This window comes from Mustelus asterias, chromosome 10 (assembly GCF_964213995.1).
Source record: "Mustelus asterias chromosome 10, sMusAst1.hap1.1, whole genome shotgun sequence".
NCBI lineage: Eukaryota > Metazoa > Chordata > Chondrichthyes > Carcharhiniformes > Triakidae > Mustelus > Mustelus asterias.
In genome coordinates, this window is record NC_135810.1 from 121539927 (window position 1) to 121558586 (window position 18660).

The 18660-nt window shown below is 47.1% G+C and overlaps 1 protein-coding gene across 5 annotated transcripts in view; it reads left to right on the forward strand.

Annotated features, from left to right (window-relative positions):
- The window catches only part of gdpd5b (glycerophosphodiester phosphodiesterase domain containing 5b), a 267330-nt gene that overhangs the window by 188904 nt on the left and 59766 nt on the right, over positions 1 to 18660 (forward strand). For 4 of the 5 annotated variants that reach the window (XM_078222586.1, XM_078222584.1, XM_078222587.1 and 1 more), the window contains exons 4-8: positions 605 to 698; positions 3535 to 3594; positions 5844 to 5942; positions 8285 to 8378; positions 9566 to 9711. In XM_078222586.1, the coding sequence (XP_078078712.1) occupies positions 605 to 698; positions 3535 to 3594; positions 5844 to 5942; positions 8285 to 8378; positions 9566 to 9711 (493 nt within the window). Of the gene's footprint in view, positions 1 to 604; positions 699 to 3534; positions 3595 to 3720; positions 3732 to 5843; positions 5943 to 8284; positions 8379 to 9565; positions 9712 to 18660 lie in introns of those variants that run through there. The other variant, XM_078222588.1, reaches the window with a different exon arrangement.

The window sequence follows — 18660 nt, forward strand, 5'->3', positions numbered from 1 at the left end:
AACTCCACTTCCCGGCCTGGCCCCCATAACCAGTTACTCACTTAGCCCTCTGGTTAACTCGGCCTTGAATATATTCAGTGACCCGCAGCCCCCACTGCTCTCTGAGGGAGAGAATTCCAAACACTAACCACCCACTGAGAGAAGAAATTCCTCCTCATCTCCTGACAGGGGGAAATATCTGGAATTAAGAATCTACTGATGACCATGACACTGTTGTCGATTGTTGTAAAAACCCATCTGGTTCCTTTCGAGAAGGAAATCTGCCGTCCTTACCCGGTCTGGCCTACATGTGACTCCAGATCCACGGCAATGTGGTTGACTCTCAACTGCCATCTGAACAGGGGCAACTAGGGATGGGCAATAAATGCTGGCCAGCCATGTCCCATGAATGAACAAATTTTTTAAAGCTTGCCCACTAGAGCCAGCATGGAATCGATAGGCCAAATGGCCTCCTCCTGTGTGGTAACCATTACATGATTATGGGGCTCACTGGCAGTGAAGCAGCTTGGGACATTTAAATACATTGAAGGCACTGTGTAAATGTGGATTGTGTTTTATCGCCATGGCTGCTGTGAGGTAATTGGATCAATCTGTTATTTTTCAGGTATATGTACAATAAGAAAGGTTACTGGAATGACTGGTCAGTTCCTGTGCTGGTACTAGCTTCCGTTGGCTTCATCTACGTCACATTTTTACTGGTAAGTTATAAGGAGATTGTCCGCCTGGTCTGCGGGGGGTTTTCTTGTGTGTTATGGGACTGTATCTTCACTGTATTGGGATTTTGCTGTGTTGCCTTGGTAACCATGATGGCTATAGGAAGTTGCCTTTGCTTCCTGCTCTCCTTGAGGGAGGGGCAAGGAGCGGGGGGGGCGGGGGGTGTTTTTATGGTGGTAAATCTGGGAAGCGGGTGGGGGAAGATCTGATGCAATCGATCCCGCGATGGAATTGTTTCAATTCTAAAATAAAAGCAAAATACTGAGGTTGCTGGAAATCTGCAATAAAAACACAAAGTGCTGGAAAAAAAACTCTCGAAGTCTGGCAGCATCTGTGGAGAGTTTAAAGTTTATTTATTAGTGTCATAAGTAGGCTTATATTGACAATGAAGTTACCGTGAAAATCCCCTAGTTGGCACACTCTGGCGCCTGTTTGGGTACACTGAGGGAGAATTTAGCACGGCCAATGCACCTAACCAGCACGTCTTTCCGACTTGGGAGGAAACCAGAGCACCCGGAGGAAACCCACACAGACACTGGGAGAACGTGCAGACTCTGCACAGACAGTGACCCAAGCCTCATTACAGGAAGGATGTGGAAAAGATTGAAAGGGTGCAGAGGAGATTTACAAGGATGTTGCCTGGATTGAGTGGCATGCCTTCTGAGGATAGGCTGAGGGAGCTCGGTCTTTTCTCCTTGGAGAGACGTAGGATGAGAGGATACCTAATAGAGGTGTATTATAAGATGTTGAGAGGCATAGATCGGGTGGACTCTCAGAGGCTTTTTCCCAGGGTGGAAATGGCTGCTACGAGAGGACACAGGTTTAAGGTGCTGGGGGGTAGGTACAGGGGAAATGGTAGGGGCAAGTTTTTCACACAGAGGGTGGTGGGCGAGTGGAATCGGCTGCCATCAGTGGTGGTGGAGGCAAACTCAATAGGGTCTTTTAAGAGACTCCTGGATGAGTACATGGGACTTAATAGGATGGAGGGTTATAGGTAGGCCTAAAAGGTAGGGATATGTTCGACACAACTTGTGGGGCCGAAGGGCCTGTTTTGTGCTGTAGTTTTTCTATGTTTCTAAGCCAGGAATCGAACCTGGGTCCCTGGTGCTGTGAGGCAGCAGTGCTAACCACTGTGCCACCATGCCACCCCTAGAAACCGAGTTGACGTTTGAAGTCCAACATCCCTCAGAATTGAAGAAGTAATTTTGGACTCAAACCATCAACTCTGTTTCTCTCTCTCCACAGATGCTTGCAGAGTTTGTGAATTTTTCCAGCATTTTTCTTTTTGTGTTTCCATTCTACCCTCATTGTCACTGAAGATGGAGACATTGTCCTCAGGATGAGGGAGAGATCCCATCGACCTGTGCACTTAATATTCAGCCATTTAAGTGAGAGACGGATCTCAGCACAGCAGAGACAGGGGAAAGGAATCTGAATGAGGAACAGGCTGCTTAAAACCTCTGGGCAGGATTTTCCACACAACCCACTGGGATTTCCGCGGCAGCAGAGTTGGCCTACCCTTGGTTGGCAGCGGGATGCCATTCGTATCACCGGGGCTTCCCATTAAACGCACCCCTCATCATTGGGAAACCCGCATTGGGGGGTGCACCATCAGTGGGGCCGGAGGATCCCGCTGGCGTTCACGGCCTGAAAACTCAGGCCTATATCTTTGACCGAGCGTTCTGTCGCTCTTCCTGAAGAGAATCAGGACTCACTGGTGCCTTCACTGGTCCCATTTATTCCTCCTGTTTAATCCCTACTTCGCACAGCGAATATACTTGTTCTTGACTGTCCTGACGGTAGATCCTGACTGTACGATAGTGTAAGGTGGATGATATTTAGTTGGCTGTCCACTTAACGTTTTAATTATCCAAATAGTACTTTGTTAGTACAGTACTTGAGTATTGCTGAAAAGAGACATTTTGTCGAAGTTTTTCGTCTTGCACTCTTCAGGACAATCGCAAGAATGCCACAGTTATGCATATTCTTGTGATTGTCCTGATGAGTGCAAGAAGAAAAGCTTCAATGAATGGTCTTCTTTCAGCAATTTTAATGATGTGGAGATGGCGGCGTTGGACTGGGGTGGGCACAGTAAGAAATCTCACGACATCAGGTTAAAGTCCAACAGGTTTATTTGGAATCACGAGCTTTTAGAGTGTATGCGTGGAGAGAGGGATAATCACAGGTACTGTTTGTACCTGTAAAGACTTGCATTCCAACCATTCTTCACATTCCAATCTGTAATTATCTTGCAGTTGTGTCTTTGCCTGTATATCTGTGTTTGTGAACCTAACTCTCCACTCACCTGATGAAGGAGCAGCGCTCGGAAGCTCGTGATTCCAAATAAACCTGTTGGACTTTAACCTGGTGTTGTGAGACTTCTTACTGTGATTTTAATGATCAGCCAGGTTGACTGTAAAGGAGAACTGTGAAGGCTGTGAGATACGCTGACAAAACCCTCTCACACCTGAGTTATAGCATCATGGAAAGTTGAGATCAACCCTCCCCACAATTTGAGAACCACTCCATTCTGCCTGGGGTTGTTTTCAGGTTGATAGGGGTGGGGGGACACGAGGGGTTGTGGTGGTGGGGGGGCATTGGGGGTGGGCGGACACAGGGCGTTGGGGGTGGGTGGGTGGAGTGCGGAGATCTGTGCACTCTCAGTAATGTGGGTGCCTCAATGAAAGGCCATTGAAGGCTGTTGTGGGGTTTGGTGTGAGGTAACTTTCAAAGAGCCAGTGAAGGCACAATGGGCAGAACGATCTTTTCAACTTTGTTGTACGATTCCACCAGTTACTGTAATGATGGCTTCTCTTTCAGGTTTTAGCATTATGCCACATAGCAGTGGGACAACAGATGAATCTACATTGGCTGCACAAGGTACGTGTGAGAATATCTGCACAGATTTCGCAAGGAACTTTCCCCTCCAAGTCGTCTTGAGTGTTGACGTATCTCTTGCTTTATTTTCCATGGGTGACAGAAACCATCTGGCACCTCATCCAAGAGCTGAACACCAGGTACCTTGACAGCTGGGGTATGGGGAGGCAGAGCAGGGAGGAGGGGAGCCAATCGGTAGCTCTTTCAAAGAGCTGGTACCAACACCATAAGACCATAAGACATAGGAGCGGAAGTAAGGCCATTCGGCCCATCGAGTCCACTCCACCATTCAATCATGGTTGATTTCAACTCCATTTACCCGCTCTCTCCCCATAGCCCTTAATTCCTCGAGAAATCAAGAATTTATCAATTTCTGTCTTGAAGACGCTCAACGTCTCGGCCTCCACAGCCCTCTGTGGCAATGAATTCCACAGACCCACCACTCTCTGGCTGAAGAAATTTCTCCTCATCTCTGTTCTAAAGTGACTCCCTTTTATTCTAAGGCTGTGCCCCCGCGTCCTAGTCTCCCCTGTTAATGGAAACAACTTCCCTACGTCCATCCTATCTAAGCCGTTCATTATCTTGTAAGTTTCTATCAGATCTCCCCTCAACCTCCTAAACTCCAATGAATATAATCCCACGATCCTCAGACATTCATCGTATGTCAGGCCTACCATTCCTGGGATCATCCGTGTGAATCTCCGCTGGACCCGCTCCAGTGCCAGTATGTCCTTCCTGAGGTGTGGGGCCCAAAATTGCTCACAGTACTCCAAATGGGGCCTAACCAGTGCTTTATAAAGCCTCAGAAGTACATCCCTGCTTTTGTATTCCAAGCCTCTTGAGATAAATGACAACATTACATTTGCTTTCTTAATTACGGACTCAACCTGCAAGTTTACCTTTAGAGAATCCTGGACTAGGACTCCCAAGTCCCTTTGCACTTTAGCACGATGGGTCAAATGGCCTCTTATTGTGCTGTGTGATACGATTCTACAAAGTCATCTTTCTCCTGGATGGCTGTATATCAGTAGGCTATTGGACCAAGTGGGGCATCACAATGGGGCCCATACCTGGTCAGCCATGGCCTCGGTGTCAGAAGGTTCAAGTCCCATTCAGGTAGTTGAGCACAAACATTTATTCTGACCCTCTCGGCTCGTACTGAGAGGTGCTGCACTGTCAGGGGTGCTGTCATTTGGGTGAAATGTGAACCTCAGTTTCTGCTTACTCTCATGGAAATTGCCCCCAGTGGTCTGGCCAATATATAATCTCTCAATCAATGCCAGTCAAAACACTTTCTTTTGGCCATGATCACATTTCTGTTTGTGGGAGCTTGCTGTGCACAAGTTGACTGTTGCGTTCCTGACATTACAACAATAACTGCAGTTCACAAAAATAAAACACTTTGGGGCAACCTGAGGTTGGGAATGGCGCTATATAAATGTGAGGCTTTCTTTTTAGTTGCCCTTTTCAAATAATGGAATGCCATTGGCCAATTTGAAATCCAAAAATCCTAAATCAAAAGAGTTTTAGAAGATCATCGACCATTTCCTCACCTCTTTCCTTCATTGCTTTTTCTTTGTTACCCTCATTCTTCAGTGTGGAGAGCAATAGAATATAATTATTCGGCAAGTTTGCTTTCATTCATTTCAAATCCAAGATGCACCCATTTCTCTTTAAGAGGCTGCGTTATCCTCAGCCATCTCTGTTCTTGGACTAAACCTTGAGTGCCATCCTTGATAAGTTTCCCTTTGTAAAGTCTGTAGGTTGCTGAGGGACGATCTCAAGACTGAGATTGGTTTTTGGTTGAACAAGGAGGGTCAAGGACTGTGGACCCAAGGTGGGTCGAGGGAGCGAAGACGCATAGCAGCCTTCATCTCATTAAATGGTAGAAAAACGCTTGAGGCGAATGGGATCAAAGGTTATGGGGAGAAAGCAGGATTAGGCTATTGAGTTGGACAATCAGCCATTATCGTGATGAATGGCGGAGCAGGCTCGAAGGGCCAAATGGCCGCCTCCTGCTCCTATCTTCTAGGTTTCTAAAAGACTTGAGGGGGCTGAATGGCCTCCTCCTGTTCCTCGGTTCCAGAGACTTGCAAGAATTGGCAACCTGAGGAAACAGTGCCCCCCACCCTCCCCATCTTATACCCCCTGAATTGCTCTCCAGGATCCAGCACTAAAATCATTCTAATCCTGATAGTATAGACCATGAGTGTGAGCTACGCAAGGGACAAACTTCTCTTCATTCCTTCCAGGTTGGGCTGACAGTGGTATTGGTGGCTATTCTCGTGGCCATGATTTCAGTCAATCAGCTGTGGAACGAAGAATGGGACATCATTCTCATATCTTTCCAAGTAAGTAGTCATTCTACTGTTACCTCCCATTCATTTTTTTTTCAATTTTTCGTGGGGATGTGGACGAGAGCAGCATTTTTTGCCCATCCCTAATTGCCTCTTGAACTGAGTGTCTCGCTCGGCCATTTCAGGGGGACAGTTAAGAGTCAACCACATTGCTGTGGCTCTGGAGTCACATGTAGGCCAGGCCAGGTAAGGATGGCAGATTTCCTTCCCTAATGGGTTTTTCTGACAATCGATAATTTTGTGGACACCATTATTGAGAATAGGGCCTGCCCTTTGACCTCTGGTTACTCTCCAAGTGTTTGGTCCCGCAAATGACGATATTTGCCTGGATGGGAGGGTGGCGGGAGGGGGGGGGAGGGCAGGACACTGGAAAATACCGTTGTAGCTTTCAATTCCTGATATTTTTGTTCATTCAATTTAAGTTACACCAGTTGCCGTGCTGGGGTTTGAACCCACGTCCCCTCTACCCTGGGCATCTGGATTACTAGTCCAGTGACATTCCCTCCTTTCCACTGCTGGTTTGTTTTCCTCTGCATGGCCTTTCTTTTGTCATACAGTGAAACTATAAGGGAATGCTTTCATAACATGTTGCAAAGGAGTTAGCACTGAAGGATGCCATTCGGGCCATCCATCTTGTCCTAGCCTTTCAGGACCCTGTTTTCCTCTCTGAGCTGCGGCCAGACCTGTTGAGCATTTCCAGCATTTTCTGTTTATTTCAGGTGTTCAGCTTCAGTTGCATTTTTCTCTTGCCTTTTCTTTGGAAGGGCTTTCCCTTCAGTTAGCCCCCCCCACGAAATTGATTGCTTTCTCCAGAGCAGAGAAGGCTGAGGGAGGACTTGATTGAGATGTATAAGATTATGAGGGGTATGGGGGCTGTTATATATTTTGTGTGGCTGGTGTCTACCATCATTAAGAGAGACTTCAGACATTTTTTTAAGTTAAAGTTTATTTATTAGTGTCACAAGTAGGCTTACATTAACACTGCAATGAAGTTACTGTGAAAATCCCCAAGTCGCCACACTCCGACGCCTGTTTGGGTACACTGAGGGAGAATTTAGCATGGCCAATGCACCCTAACCAAGGTGCATTGGCTGTGCTAAATTGAAACAATTGATGAGAGAAACTTGGGTATAGGAGGTTTATGCAGCGCATAGGCTGCCCTGGGACAGAGCGCCAGTTCTATTTGATTTGATTTATTATTGTCACATGTATTAGTATATAGTGAAAAGTATTGTTTCTTGCACGCTATACAGACAAAACATACCATTCATAGAGAAGGAAACAAGAGAGTGCGGAAAGTAGTGTTACAGTCATAGCTAGGGTGCAGAGAAAGATCAACTTAATGCAAGGTAAATCCATTCAAAAGTCTGACAGCAGCAGGGAAGAAGCTGTTCTTGAGTCGGTTGGTACGTGACGTCAGACTTTTGTATCTTTTTCCCGACGGAAAAAGCTGGAAGAGAGAATGTCTGGGGTGCGTGGGGTCCTTAATTATGCTGGCTGCTTTGCCGAGACAGCGGGAAGTGTAGACAGTGTCAATGGGATGGGAGGCTGGTTTGCGTGATGGATTGGGCTACATTCACGACCTTTTGTAGTTCCTTGCAGTCTTGGGCAGAGCAGGAGCCCATACCAAGCTGTGATACAACCAGAAAGAAAGTTTTACATGCTTACTCTGTGCTTCCAGAAGATTCTGCTGGGAGAGAACTCCACCCTCTGGTGTGATCACTCGCTCTCGGTTTCCATTGGTCCCTCAAGTGAGGTGCACTCTCTCGGAAGGCAGTGGAGGCCGGAAACCTTACAACCGTTAAAAAATATTTAGATGAACACTTGAAATATGCTAACATTCAAGGATGTGAGACAAGTGCAGGAAAATGGGATTAGTGCGACATTAGTGATAGATATTATCGGGGCAGACTCGATGGGCTGAAGGGCCTTTTCTTCTCTGTGTGACTTTGACTCTATCAAAGGGCTCTCCAGTTAGTCCACACAGCCCGACAGGTGTCTCCTATTTAATCATTTCCCATTTGAAAGTTACTCTTGAATGTGCTTCCATCACCAGCACAGGCAACACATTCCGGATAAGGTTAGGTGGATTGGCAGTGCTAAATTAACCCTAGTGTCAGGGGGATTAGCAGGGTAAATGTGAGGGATGATGGGGATAGGGCCTGGGTGGGGTTGTGGTTGGCGCAGACTCGATGGGCCAAATGGCCTCCTTCCGCACTGTAGGGATTGTATGATTCTCTCAGACCAACTCGCTGTGTGTAAAAACAATACAGGAGAAGGAGGAGGAAACTGATGGAGAGTAAGATTGATGTTCTATTTTTCTCTTCCACTCACAGGCCACGGCACCGTTCCTGCACATTGGCGCAGTTGCTGCTGCTACGATGCTGGCCTGGCTAATTGCCGGGCAATTTGCTCGGTCAGAGAAAGTGGGTACGTAATTAGCTATTAACCATTGCCTGACAGTGTGGGCCTCCCTCCTTTTCACCTTGGCCCAGGGTTTGGCTGGAATGTGGCATTCCGTCGAGTGCTCCACCCCCTGGGGCTTGAAGTTGGGGGGGGGGGGGGGGGGTGTGTGTGTGGAGCTTTGCAGTGTAACTTGCCAGGAGTGTCTGCTGTTAACGGTTGTGGTGAGGGCAATAAGCCAAGTTGAGCTTGAATGAGTCGCGGGACCGTTAGTCTATTGTCTTTACCAGTGAGATTTCAGCTTTGCGAAAGGAGCAGAGGAATGACGGTGCGGCACAGTGGTTAGCACTGCCTCGCAGCGCCAGGGATCCGGGTTCGATTCCAGCCTCGGGTCACATTCTCCTCGTGTCTGCGTGGGTTTCCTCCGGGTGCTCTGGTTTCCTCCCACACTCCAAAGATGTGCAGGTTGGATGGATTGGCCATGCTAAATGTGTGGGTTTGTGGGGATAGGGGAGGATATGGGATGGAGGGGAGCGGAGGGGATTCGGGAGGGGAGTGGGGGGGCGGACTGGTGTACCAGGGTGGGATACTCTTTGTGAGAATCGGTGCAGACTCAGTAGAACAAATGCTCTCTGTCTGCACTGTGAAGATTCTGTGATTCTTTAAGAAGGAAATCGGGTGAATTAGAATCAAATCAGAGGCAGAGAGAGAAAGAAAGTAAAGGAAGTAGCTAAGAAAGAGAGATGAAGGAGCCGAAATGGGGGTGGGGGGTGCGGGGGTGGGGCAGCATAACAATCTCAAAATACAATTTATTAGCCATTGCAATGAGATTTTGTTCCATCAGCTTCTCCGTTTCTGGGCTGGAGAGGTTGTGTGGCAGTCTGGAATATAAATATCCCCATTAAAGAGTTTCTTATATTGTTAACCACCAGCCCTAACTTTCTGTGGCGTGTGTTTATGGGCGTTTAATGTCCAAATGTAGCAATTTTACAAAAGATGTTGAGGGTGAGCTGGCGTTTCTACAAGACTAATGGCAGAGCGACGCAAATTGTCTGGCGCTCTGTAACTCCCGACATTGCATCAGTAATGGTGAGCGCCATTAAACCTTCCGTCGTTGTCCCAGTGAAGTCTGGGCCCGTTGTCGTGATTGGTTTATTTGCATCTGTTTAGTTTTCTGCCTTGCTTGCTAATAATTTCCACTCATCTGCTTTCAGTTTTTCAGATTGTTCTAATCTTGGCGTATTTAGGACTCTTAGTAACACTTTACCTGGTCCCACTCATCATCTACTCTCCCTGTATTATGAAGAGGGAGCATTTGAGCCGGAGGCCAGCTGTCATTGGAAACCGGGGCGTGCCGATGGTATGTAACCACTCACTGTTGATGGACCGAATGGCCGTTGCTGTAAATTTCCATGTAATTCCTTGTTACTAAGTGGGAAAGTATCATCAGTCTCGTCGGAAATGTATCTCCAAGGCTGCTCGCATTGATCCGTGTCGGGAAGTATGGAATGGGATGAGGACAGCCCACCTGCCAAACCTGTTGCATTCATTGGTTGATTTGATTTGATTTATTATTGTCACGTGTATTAATGTACGGTGAAAAGTATTGTTTCTTGCGCACTATACAGACAAAGCATACCATTCATTGAGTACACAGGGGAGAAGGAAAGGATAAGGTGCAGAATATAGTGTTGCAGTTACAGATAGTGTGGAGACAAAGAACAACTTAATATATGGTAGGACCATTCAGAAGTCTGGTGGCAGCAGGGAAGAAGCTGTTCTTGAGTTGGTTGGTCCGTCTCCTCAGACGTTTGTATCTTCTTCCCAACAGAAGAAAACAAAGAGAGTTTATCCAGAGTGCATGGGGTCCTTGATTATGTTGGCTGCTTTGCCGAGGCAGTGGGAAGTGTAGACGGAGTCAATGGATGGGAGGCTGGTTTGTGTGATGGATTGGGCTTCATTCACGACCTTTTGTAGTTTCTTGATTTTGATTTGATTTATTATTGTCATGTATTAACATACAGTGAAAAGTATTATTTCTTGTGCGCTATACAGACAAAGCATACTGTTCATAGAGAAGGAAAGGAGAGAGTGCTGAATGTAGTGTTACAGTCATAGCTAGGGTGCAGAGAAAGATCAACTTAATGCGAGGTAGGTCCATTCAAAAGTCTGTCAGCAGCAGGGAAGAAGCTGTTCTTGAGTCGGTTGGTATGTGACTCCACACTTTTGTATCTTTTTCCCGACGGAAGAAGGTGGAAGAGAGAATGTCCGGGGTGCGTGGGGTCCTTAATTATGCTGGCTGCTTTTCCGAGGCAGCGGAAAGTTAATGGATGGGAGGCTGGTTTGAGTGATGGACTGGGCTTCGTTCACGACCCTTTGTAGTTTCTTGCGGTCTTGGGCAGAGCAGGAGCCATACCAAGCTGTGATACAACCAGAAAGAATGCTTTCTATGGTGCTTCTGTAAAAGTTGGTGAGAGTCGTAGTGGACATGCCAAGTTTCCTTAGTCTTCTGAGGAAGTAGAAATGTGGGTGGGCTTTCTTAACTATAGCAGGATTAACTCATAGAGAAACATCTTTTCAGTTCAGAACAATCAATACCTGGGACAACCTCCAGGATAGGAGATGAAAGTCAGCGGACGCTTTTGGAGGGCAGATGAAGCTTTGGCAAAAATGCTTCTGGCTCCTCACTGATGCTAAAGTTCGGTGCCAGAAATGGCCCTCCCAATCTCCTGGTTTGATTGTGTTGGAAAGGAGGGGCACTGGTTTTCCCAGGATTTCTTGCCCAGTTTCCCACAAATTTGCCCCTGTGTTGTGGCTTGGAATGGGAGGCAGGTTGTCCTGGCTCGAGTAGGGTTCCACAGTCGGGTAGATTGGACCAATGATATTTGGCGTTTGGAAGAATGAAAGTTGACCTCATTGAAAGGTATAAAATTCTTAAAGGGGCTGAGTGGGATGACTGCCGCGAGGCTGCTTCCCCTGGCTGGGAGATTCTACAATTATGGGACACAGCCTCAGAGAAACTCTATACATCATACCGTAGGCACTGCTATTCCCCAGTCCCACAACACCCCTTGCTGTGCCCAGCACCTTTACATTACAATGGCACGCTGGCACAGAGAATGTTGTACAACAGGCTCAATACGCCACGAGGTCACCTCCTATTCCTTATGTTTTTGTGCATGACTCCTACTTTTGGGAATATTGCTGGGCATGTCCTATGATGCTGTATTGGTGGAAGTTCTGGGTGTTAAAGTGTCTATAATTCCTCAGGAGTCTGCTCTGTTGTTCTGGGCGTGGGAAGAGAAGGTGATTCATGAATCATGAACCTGTTGTCAGAGGTTTTTGAAAAATCAATCATTTGAAAGATGCATTTAGGGGAAGGACTAGTCAAAATCAGAATGGTTGGGGTTTCTGCGCTGTGGCAGAAATGGTAACAGGCCATTTGACATCATCGCCAGGCCAAATATGTAGATGTGTCGTGTCTGAGATTGAGAAAACAGTGTCTGAAAGTGGCTCACGCCAATATTGCTTTTATATTTGTCTTTCATTTATTCCTGCAAAGTTTCTGCTTGACCTTTTTACATTTTGCCTTATTAGAGATTCAGCGTTGGTGTGAATGGATATTGCTTAGTTTAATGAGTCACTCACCTATCAAAATAAATCTGTTGTCTCTCGCTGCTCCAGACTCCTGCATATTGGAAATCAAATCCCACCTTAGTCCTGTTATATGGAATTCCAACTCTTGTTCATCGCCATTCTCTCAAAATGTATGGAATTCCAATTCCCGTTCAGTCCCAGTGTACATAATTCCAATAGCCATTCACTACCAGGGTGAATTTTCCCGTTCCGCCTGCCACGGGAATGGGAGCAGGTGAGGAGCAGACCATGGAAAGGGCTGTTGACCTTGGGTGGGATTTTCCAGTTTTGGGGCGAGTGCGTACGGAAAATCCTACCCCTGTGTATACAATTCCAATCACTATTCACTCCCAGTGATTAGATTTGATTTGATTTATTATTGCTACATGTATAAGTATACAATGAAAAGTATTGTTTCCTGCGCGCTATACAGACAAAACACACCATTCACAGAGAAGGAAACGAGAGAGTGCAGAATGTAGTGTTACAGTTATAGTTAGGGTGTAGAGAAAGATCACCTCAATGCAAGGTAGGTCCATTCGAAAGTCTGACAGCAGCAGGGAAGAAGCTGTTCTTGAATCGGTTGGTACGTGACCTCAGACTTTTGTATCTTTTTCCCGAAGGAAGAAGGTGGAAGAGAGAATGTCCTTAGTTATGCTGGCTGCAAGAAGTGTAAACGGAGTCAATGGATGGGAGGCTGGTTTGTGTGATGGACTAGGCTTCATTCACGACCCTTTGTAGTTTCTTGCGGCCTTGGGCAGAGCAGGAGCCATACCAAGCTGTGATACAACCTGAAAGAATACTTTCTATGGTGCATCTGTGAAAGTTGGTGAGAATTGTAGCTGACATACCAAATTTCCTTAGTCTTCTGAGAAAGTAGAGGCGTTGGTGGGCTTTCTTAAATATAGTGTCAGCATGGGGGGACCAGGACAGGTTGTTAGTGATCAGGACACCTAAAAACTTGAAACTGTTGATGTAGACAGGGGCATTTTCTCCACTCTGCTTTCTGAAGTCGATGACCATCTCCTTCATTTTGTTGACATTGAGGGAGAGATTATTGTTGCCGCATCAGTTCACCAGATTCTCTATCTCATTCCTGTACTCTGTCTCGTCATTGTTTGAGATCCGACTCACTATGGTGGTGTCGTCAGCAAACTTTAATCTTGAGTTGGGGAGGGGAATTTGGCCACACAGTCATAGGTGTATAAGGAGTATAGTAGGGGGCTGAGAATGGAGGAGGTGTTGTTGCCTATCCTTACTGATTGTGGTCTGTGAGTTAGGAAGTTCAGGATGCAGTCGCTGCGGGAGGAGCCGAGGCCCAGGCCACGGCGTTTGGAGATCAGTTTTGTAGGAATAATGGTGTTGAAGGCTGAGCTGTAGTCAATAAATAGGAGTCTGACAAAGGTGTCCTTGTTATCGAGGTGTTCCAGGGTTGAGTGCAGGGCCAGGGAGATGGCGTCCGCTGTGGACCTGTTGCGGCGGTAGGCAAACTGTAGTGGATCCAGTAGTCCGGGAGGCTGGAATTGATTTGTGCCATGACTAACCTTTCGAAGCACTTCATAATGATGAATATCTGAGCCACCGGCCGAGAGTCATTAAGGCACACTGCTTGGTTTTTCTTTGGTACCGGGATGATGGTCATCGTCTTGAAGCAGATAGGGACCTCAGATTGTTGTCAAGAAAGATTGAAGATGTCTGTGAATACCTCCGCCAGCTGATCCGCGCAGGATCTGAATGCTCGTCCGGGCACCCCATCCGGGCCAGTCGCTTTCCGTGGGTTGACTTTCAAGAAAGCTGCTCTGACATCTGCAATGGTGACCCCAGATACAGGTTCACCCAGGGCTTCCAGGGTGGAGGGCATGCTCTCGCTGACCTCTTGCTCAAAACGGATGCATTGAGCTCATCAGGGAAGGGTGGGTTGGAGCCGGCGATTTTACATACCTTCATCTTGTAGCCTATTATGTCTTGTAGACCTTGCCACAGTTGGCAGGGGTCTGTGTGGCCAGCCTGGGACTCTAGCTTGGTCCGGTACTGGTTTTTGGCATCTTTGATGGATCTCCTTAGATCGTATCTGGCTTTCTTGTATAGGTCAGGGTCGCCTGACTTGAACACCTCAGACCTGGACTTCAGCAAGCAGTGGATATCCCTGTTCATCCATGGTTTCCACTTGGGGAACACACGGATTTGCCTTTTTGGCACACAGTCTTCTACACACTTACTAATGGAGTCAGTGTGTACAATTCGAATCACTATTCACTCCCAGTGTACACAATTCTAATCACTATTCACTCCCAGTGTACACAATTCTAATCACTATTCACTCCCAGTGTACACAATTCTAATCACTATTTACTCCCTGTGTACACAATTCTAATCACTATTTACTCCCTGTGTACACAATTCTAATCACTATTTACTCCCTGTGTACACAATTCTAATCACTATGCACTCCCAGTGTATATAATTCCAATGGACCAAACCCCTTCCCATTTACTCCTAATAGATGGCATCCAATGGATCAAGCTCATTCTCACTCACTCCCACTGTGCAGAATTGGAATGTGCCAAATCTCGCGAATTCATTCCCGCTGAAAGATCCTGATCCAAGTAGGATCCATTCCTGGCAAAGGGAGTAACCCCCTATCAGGACTGGACATCAGTTCATTCTACATATCGCTGGGTGAGGGAAATTGTCCCAACTCCGGCACGGGTTTGTGTTCATTTCTGCCCCCGATGACTGCCTTGTCTTTCCGAAACCCAAAATGGGCCCATAAAATCCAGAAAGATCCTCATGCCACAAGTGGAATGCCACACGTGTCCCATGAAATGGCCCAACGGTTATTAAATTCCCAAGATCAAAAGTTGGTCAAGGGAAAATTTGATAGAGGTGTTTAAAATTCCAAAGAGTTTTGACAGGGTGAATAAGGAGAAACTCTGTCCACTTGGTCACTAACCAGACAAAACATATTTAACATAATTAATAAAAGTGAAGGAATCAGGGGAGAGACGGGGAGAACACCTTTCACTTGGTGAGTTGTTATGTTCCGGGAAGCGCGCTCTGAAAAGTTGGCAGAAGTGGATTCAACAGGAGCCTACAAACTTGAGTTGGATATATACTTAAAAAGGCAAGGAGAAAATCTCTCCTCGTAGCTTAACCCTTCAAACCCAGCCACCGCCCTGGCAAATCTCTGCTGCACATTTCCTCAAGCCTGCAGTGTATCCCAGCATGTTTGCAGTACTCCAGCTGTACAAAATTATGAGGGAAAGAGATGGAGTGGACAGGGTGAAATCTTTTCCCTTGGCGGAGAATTCTAGAACCAGGGGACATAGATTCAAGATAGGCAGTAGGTGGAGAGGGGACGCAAGTAAGAAGTCTTTTACACAGAGGGTGGTGGGTGACTGGAATTCGCTGCCCAAGTTGGTGGTGGAGGCAGAGACCCTAAACTCTTTTAAAAAGTACCTGGAACGGCACCTTTAAGTGCTGTAAGCTGCAGGGCTATGGGCCGGGTGCAGGAAGGTGGGATTAGAAAGGGCACCTGGGTGTCCTCAGGCTGGCATGGACAAGATGGGCTGAATGGCCTCCTACTGTGCTGTAACTTTACTATGCTGTGATTTGACCATCTCTTTTTATGGTTCGGACATTATAACCAACCCCTTGTAATCCAGTCCTGCAGATATAAAGGCCGGCCTTCCTTTAGCCTTCCTCTTTATTTCTCCGACCTTTCAATGAGCTGTGTAACTGGATCCCCAAAGTCTCTCTGAACCTCCACTGTCTTTGACTTTAGACCATTTTCAAAGCCCCTTGTTTGATCTGTCTGCGGTCCAAAGTGGACGGTTTCACATTCCCTGCACTGAAATTAACTTGTCACCAGCTTTGCTCTAATCTATTATGGCTGATCATCTACCTGGGCCTAAGATGAGGAGGAGAAGTAGGCCATTCAGCCCATCGAGTCTGCTCTGCCATTCAATGAGATCATGACTGATCTGACATAATCCTCAACTCCACTTTCCCGCACATAACCCTCGATTCCCTGACTGATTAAAAATCTGTCTATCTCAGCCTTGAACATACTTCACCATCCAGCCTCTACAGCCCTGAATTCAGTAGCAGACGTCTTCTCATATTGCAAGTGGGGGGGGGAGCTTTGATACGCATCAGTCCTGAGGTGGGAGGCAAACCCATCGAGTCCGATCCGCCTGAACAGCCAAGGCCCCACTTGGGAAAAAGCGAATGTCCAGCCTCCGTCGGACTCCTGAACATGGCCATGTTGAACGCAGAGGATTGGGCAGTTTCCAGCCTTGCCTCAAGATGGAGCACTTCCCTCAGACTGAGGACTAGAACCCTCTGCGGTAAAGAATTATACAGATTCACTACCTTCTGCGAGAAGAAATTCAGGAGTGCTGGGAACAGCAGCAAGGGCAGGGGTGTAGCTGACTCAGGGGGTCGTGAGTTCAAGACCCGCTCCAAAAGTCTGAACTGCCCCTCGCTGAGGGAGTGCTGCACTGTCAAGGTGCCTTTTTCTTTGGAGATGAGACCTGAAAGCGAGGCCCTCTCGAGTGCGATGCGAAAGAAATCGCCGCCGCTTTTCAGAGAACAGGGAGAGATCTCCTGGCCAATAATTACCCCCTCAATCAACATTGTCCAAATAGCTTATCCGGTCAGCCTCTCGGGTGTGTTTGTGGGATCTTGATGTGTGCATGGGATCTTGCTGTGCACAAATTGGCTGCCCCGTTTCCTCCTTTGCAGCAGCGACTGCCCTTGAGGAGTATTTCCTTGGGGGAAGACGCTGTGATTGTGAAAGAGTAAGAAGTTTAACAACACCAGGTTAAAGTCCAACAGGTTTATTTGGTAGCAAAAGCCACACAAGCTTTCGGAGCTCCAAGCCCCTTCTTCAGGTGAGTGGGAATTCTGTTCACAAACAGAGCATATAAAGACACAGACTCAATTTACATGAATAATGGTTGGAATGCGAATACTTACAACTAATCAAGTCTTTAAGAAACAAAACAACGTTTCTTAAAGACTTGATTAGCTGTAAGTATTCGCATTCCAACCATTATTCATGTAAATTGAGTCTGTGTCTTTATATGCTCTGTTTGTGAACAGAATTCCCACTCACCTGAAGAAGGGGCTTGGAGCTCCGAAAGCTTGTGTGGCTTTTGCTACCAAATAAACCTGTTGGACTTTAACCTGGTGTTGTTAAACTTCTTACTGTGTTTACCCCAGTCCAACGCCGGCATCTCCACATTGTGAAAGAGACAGCGGGGATGCCAGACTTTCCTGGGTTCTATTCCTCAGTCTGAGGGAAGTGCTCCATCTAGAGGCCAAGCTGGAAACTGCCCAATCCTCCGCGTTCAACGTGGCCATGTTCAGGAGCAGTCCGACAGAGGTTGGCTATTCGGGTTTACTCAAGTGAGGCCTTGGCTGTTCAGGCGGATCGGACTCTATGGGCTTGCCTCCCACTTCAGGACAGGCGCGTACGAAGCTATGCCCCCCCGCCACTCCTTACAATTTGAGAAGAGGTTTGCTTCTGAATTCACTGCCTCTCGCTAAACGGTCCCTGAAATCTGTCCCCAAGCTGAAGAATTGGGGGCAGGTTTGCTTTGTCATTGACAGCTGGACAAACGACTCTTTGAACTTGGGTACGTCCCCATTGGATTCTGGAAGATGTGCGGGTTGAGTGGATTGGCCATGTTAAAATTGCCCCTTAACGTCAGGGGGACGAGTGGGTTAATGCGCGGGGTTATGGGAATAGGGCCTGGGTGGGATTGTGGTCAGTGCAGGCTCGATGGGCCGAATGGCTCCTTCTGCACTGTAGGGATTCTTTGACTCTGCAAGATGGACCAAGAGAAAGTCCGTGATGTTCACACAGTGCCGTTGCTGAGCAGGGGTTAGCTCTAATGTGTCTTGCGCAAATCACTGAAACTGTCCCCTGCTCAGAAACACAGCCTCTGGGAATGAAAGAGTTTTATCATTGGTTGCCAGTTATAAGTTTGACTTTTTTTAAAAACAAAGTTTAATAAAGTCCACATGCTCCTCAAGCTCGGTTTCCTGTCAGCAACAAGACGGGAGCTGAAATATTTCAATGTTGGTGCAGAATGTGAGCTTATTGGAGTGAACAGAAAGGGGATTATCACTGAGAATAGACCATGGTCCATTTAATTGTCAGCATGTGTAGGACAGGTACAGGCTTGGTTACAGAGTAAAGCTCCCTCTATACTGTCCCCATCAAACACTCCCAGGACAGGTACAGCACAGGGTTAGATACAGAGTAAAGCTCCCTCTACATTGTCCCCATCAAACACTCCCAGGACATGTACTGCATGGGGTTAGATATAAAGTAAAGCTCCCTCTACACTATCTCTCCCCCCCTCCCCCCCCCCCCCCATCAACCACTCCCAGGACAGGTACAGCACGGGGTTAGATACAGAGTGAAGCTCTCTCTGCACTGTCCCCATCAAACACTCCCAGGACAGGTACAGCACAGGGTTAGATACAGAGTAAAGCTCCCTCGACACTGTCCCCATCAAACACTCCCAAGACAGGTACAGCACGGGGTTTGATACAGAGTAAAGCTCCCTCTACACTGTCCCCCATCAAACACTCCCAGGACAGGTACTGCATGGGGTTAGATACAGAGTAAAGCTGCCTCTACACTGTCCCCATCAAACAC